Source organism: Carlito syrichta, unplaced genomic scaffold (assembly GCF_000164805.1).
Source record: "Carlito syrichta isolate Samal-C Ts95f unplaced genomic scaffold, Tarsius_syrichta-2.0.1 Scaffold308803, whole genome shotgun sequence".
NCBI classification, from domain to species: domain Eukaryota; kingdom Metazoa; phylum Chordata; class Mammalia; order Primates; family Tarsiidae; genus Carlito; species Carlito syrichta.
In genome coordinates, this window is record NW_007252899.1 from 398964 (window position 1) to 403105 (window position 4142).

General features: G+C 53.8%; 1 protein-coding gene across 3 annotated transcripts; it reads right to left on the reverse strand.

Annotated features, from left to right (window-relative positions):
- Positions 1-2532: 2532 nt before the first annotated feature.
- On the reverse strand, positions 2533-4142 carry THAP11 (THAP domain containing 11). Of its 3 annotated transcripts, none has more exons than XM_021716376.1 (2): positions 3316-4142; positions 2533-2739 (listed from the first exon to the last, which is right to left on the reverse strand). In XM_021716376.1, exons 1-2 carry the CDS (start codon positions 4135-4137, stop codon positions 2689-2691), a joined length of 873 nt encoding a protein of 290 aa, XP_021572051.1. In that variant the 5' UTR covers positions 4138-4142; the 3' UTR covers positions 2533-2688. The 3 variants fall into 3 exon arrangements, 2 of the variants coding, with proteins under 2 accessions (XP_021572051.1, XP_008063947.1); XR_002482404.1 differs by having other exon boundaries at positions 2664-2739; positions 3155-4142; XM_008065756.1 differs by having other exon boundaries at positions 2533-4142.

A 4142-nucleotide genomic window follows, 5' to 3' on the forward strand; every position in this document is an offset into this window, starting at 1 on the left:
CAACCCAGCGCGATCTGCGACCGACTGTCCCTTCCCCCCTGCCTTCCCTCGTCCGCCCTGCTGCACTCTGGGAAACGCAGTCCCACCGCTCCCCTTTGTGGCATAAGTATGCCACAAAAAAACTACAGTTCCCGGTAGGCTACGTGAGGAGGCCCAGACACCACCCGCAGCGCTGGAGGTGAGGCTAAGCCAGGGAGGGAGGCTGCCGGGGCGAGCCCCTGAGAATTGTGGTCTAGCGGAAGCCTCTGGAACACTGGAGGTTGGCGCCAGGCTAGGGTCACGGCTCAGTTGTCGCCTGGTCCCAGCTGGCCCGGCCCCGCCCAGGCCGTGCGCTGGTGAAGGTTGGCCCCGCCTCCGTGGGAGCCCGGCCCTAAGCTGGCTCAGTCGCCCCTCCCTGGGCCCCTCGGCTGTTTCCGCTCGCAAAGCCCCCTCCCCTTGGGGGCTATGGCTGCCTCCTCTGCTCTTCCGAGCCTTGCGGTCTTAGCTAGCCCAGTTGGAACCCATAGCTTCTGCTGTCCCAACATTCGTTCACCCTGCGCTGGGGCCTGTCTAGCCTGTTCTTGGCCGGAGACTCAAATGCCTCTCAGGTGAGGCCCGGTTGGAGAGATTACTCTCAAACTTCTAGTTAGGAGTCTCCAAAACAGTCTCTTAAGTATTTTGCAGCAGACAAGCAGCTAAGAGTTTCACTTTTATTGATGGGGGGAAAAGAACGGACTCAGCCAGTTTCCCCGCGACTTTAATGACCAGCAGATTGTAAACAGTTCTCTTCCTATCCATTGCCCTTTCCTTTCAACACTCATTTCATTGTTTCTTTGGTAATGCAAACATTTGAAGTAAGGCCTGTCCCTAGGTCAGGCCTGTGTTGGGCAAATGGCTCTGCAGCCAACCTAGGGTGCCACAGGTGAGGGAAATAGCTACAAGGCTTCCCTAACCTCCCCTGACCAGAGAGCTCTACCTTTACCCTCTCCCACCCAACTCACCCTACATAGGGACAGCTAGTGAGACCAAACCAAACCTCTGTTTATTAAATCTCAGGTCTGACCACTACACTGCCTGACTAAATTGCTTCTCTTATTACTCAGTCAGTAAAAACTCTGCACTGATTATGGTGCATTTGGGACCTCCCTTGCTCTGTCCTCCTCTACCTAAGCCCACACACTGTATAGGTGTGTGCACATAATCTCAGCGAGGGTCTTGGGAGTGATGCTGAGAGGTTAACCCAAAGCAGAAACAGAAGTCCATTCAGCAAACAGAAGCTGAAGGATAGACTAATGTGTATAGCTGGGGTCCAAGGGAGAGGGAGATGTGAGAGTGGCTCAACAGGGGCAATGAAGGCCTCTGGTCATAGCTGGCCTGGAAGGGCACGCTGTGCCTTCCACCACCTGATTACCAACCAGAGCTAACCCTCGGAAGGCAGAATTCAACCCCTACCCCCAACAAGGTGCTTACACAACCTATGCTACACTCTTCCTTCCCCACCAGAGTTGTTTCCCAACCTCAGTGCCAAGGGACCAGATGGGAGAGATTAGAGTTTTAGAACCATTCCAGCTCACTGCCACAGAGCAACTCCCCAGGCAGCAAGTGCTTTTGTCCACAAAAAACATGGAGAAGACAGTCATAGTTTCTGGAGACTGAAAAGTATCCATTTTACCCTAACACCCATAGTAAACGCATAGATTTACAGGCATTTGCCTCTTGCCACTGGCTTTGAGCTAAATTACTTGGAGCTATGGACAAAGCTGTCACCCTTGCCCCTCCAACATCTAATCCAAAGAAAAATAGAAGCCATGGCTGACTCCAGCTGTGGTCTTCAGTGGTTTAAGCAACTGCATGCACATGTATGTACAGGACACTGCTAGGCTTAAGGGATGTAATGGCAAGCAAAATACAACTGCAACTGAGAATTCAAAACTCAGAGGTTAGCTATCACGTCTGTTCAGCTTAGTTCTTACCTGCTCCTTCTTGTTAAAAGGACACAGGGAAGCCGGGCTTGATGGCTCAGCCTTATAATCCCGCGTTTTGGGAGGCCGAGGTGAGTGGATTGCCTAAGCCCACAGGTTCGAGACCCACCTGGGCAACTTGGCGAGACCTCATCTCTACAATAAATCAAAAATTAGCCGGGCGTGGTAGCGCGCGCCTGTAATTCCAGTTACTTGGAAGGCTGAAGCGGGAGGATCGCCGGAGTCCAACAGGTCGAGGCTGCGGTGGCCGGGAGTGGCCACTGCACTCCAGTCTGGACGACTGAGTGAGACTCCAACTCAAAAAAAAAAAAAAAAAAAGAAAAGACACAGGGAGATAACCCATAGACAAACTGGGCCATTTGGTGCCGTTTTCAAACTCTGGGCCAGGAACCCTCTGAGGACTTTATAAGGTCAGGATCCATATACTTAAGGCCCCTTTATGTAGAAAACTGGTCATTGAAGCATCACTGCTTTCAGGGTCAGCCTGATCTTTTAAATAGGCTAAGGTCTATTTCCCCATGTTTCAAAGACACTTAGCTAAGTTTTTGTAAATAAAATGGCGAAACCCAAATAAAAACCTTACTTCTTGTTTAATTTGTTTTGCCAAACAAACACAGTGAAAACTTTAGTCTGACTAATTGTACAGAAAATAGAATTTGTAACCAGTAGCAAACAAAACAGGATAAACCTAAGTCCCTGGCAAGCTGGATCTCCATCAGCAGGTCACTCAGACCCCCTTGTAAATGGCCTCCTGGGGAGGGAGGTCTAGGAGACAGAGGCACAAATCTACCAGTCCCCATCAGAATCACAGGCTGCACCTGGGAAGGAAAAGCATGAAAAGGAGGAGAACTGATGTTACTTGGATCTCTTATCACTACACACAGAAGAGCTGTCTCTGACTGTAGGCCAACCTTAAGGTTTGGTTTTCCTAAACCCATAATTCGTGAACATCCCACTTGCATCCCTAGATTTTAAGTTTTAAGTTCTGTGGTTCTGAAGCCTCTGCTTAACCAGAATCTGCAACATACACTGGGGAGGAAGGGTAGACAAAGTCATAATCGCTGGTGTCACCAGGGCAGAGTGACGCCCCGGCCCCCACTTCAGGAGGAAACAAGTGAGGGTGCCAAATCACCAGTAAGAGTCCAGCTGCCTTAAGCCTCAGTACTGTCAACCAGTGCCCCAGGAGTATAGAGAGGTTCAACAGCGGCCCACGGTCCCCTTGGGCTGGAAGGGGTCCAGGAGTCCAGCAGGCCACAGGGGGACCCGTTCACATTCCATGCTTCTTGCGGATGACAGCCATAGCAAGCAGCCGATCCTTCTCGCGCAGTTCTTCGCGCAGCTTGGCCTCGGTGAGACGCAGGTGGCGGATGCTGCCCTTCATCTCTTTCATCTTCACTTCCATCAGCGCCAGGATGTCCCGCTGCTCATTCAGCTTGCGCAGAAGCTCCTCCTCCGTGGTGCCTGACGACAAGGAGTACGAGTGGTCGGAGCCAGTATCAGGGAAGCCCTCTTCCCCTACCACCACCAACTGGGGGCCCATAGGGCATTCGGCGGCCTCCAGCCCTGCCGTAGCAGCCTGTAGCTCTGACGCGGCGGCAGCGGCGGCTGCACCCTCTGCGGCTGCAAACTCCACTTGCACTGTAAGATCAATGGGCTTCACGTCTTCTCCCGTGGGAGTAGTGGGCGCCGGCGGCACCGTTCCCGAAGCCTGGGTGCTGTCTACAGCGGCCTGAAGGGTGAGAAGCACAGCCGCGGAGGCAGAAACCAGGTTCGGCTGCAGCTGGGCGGTCTGAGCAGTGGAGGCTGTCGGCGACGACTGCTGCTGCTGCTGTTGTTGCTGCTGCTGCTGCTGTTGCTGTTGCTGCTGCCTGCGGCGAGCAGCCGCGGCCCCCGCAGGTCTGCGCGCTACTTTGCGCTCGTTGACGCCGCGCAGCGGGAAGATGGTGGGGACGCGTACCGTGTAGGTCTTGCGGCCGCCCTGGAAGTGAACGCTGCAGAGACGGTGGCCCGTGGTAGGCTGGAAGGTGGAAAAGCACCCGCTGACGCCGGCACGGGACACGTTCTTGAGCCAGAGGCGCCGCAACTCAGCGTCCTTGGGAAACGTGTAGAAGTGCAGCGCCTTGTCCCGGTGCGAGTTGTTGTAGCAGCCTGGCACGCAGCACGTAAAGCCAGGCATGGCTG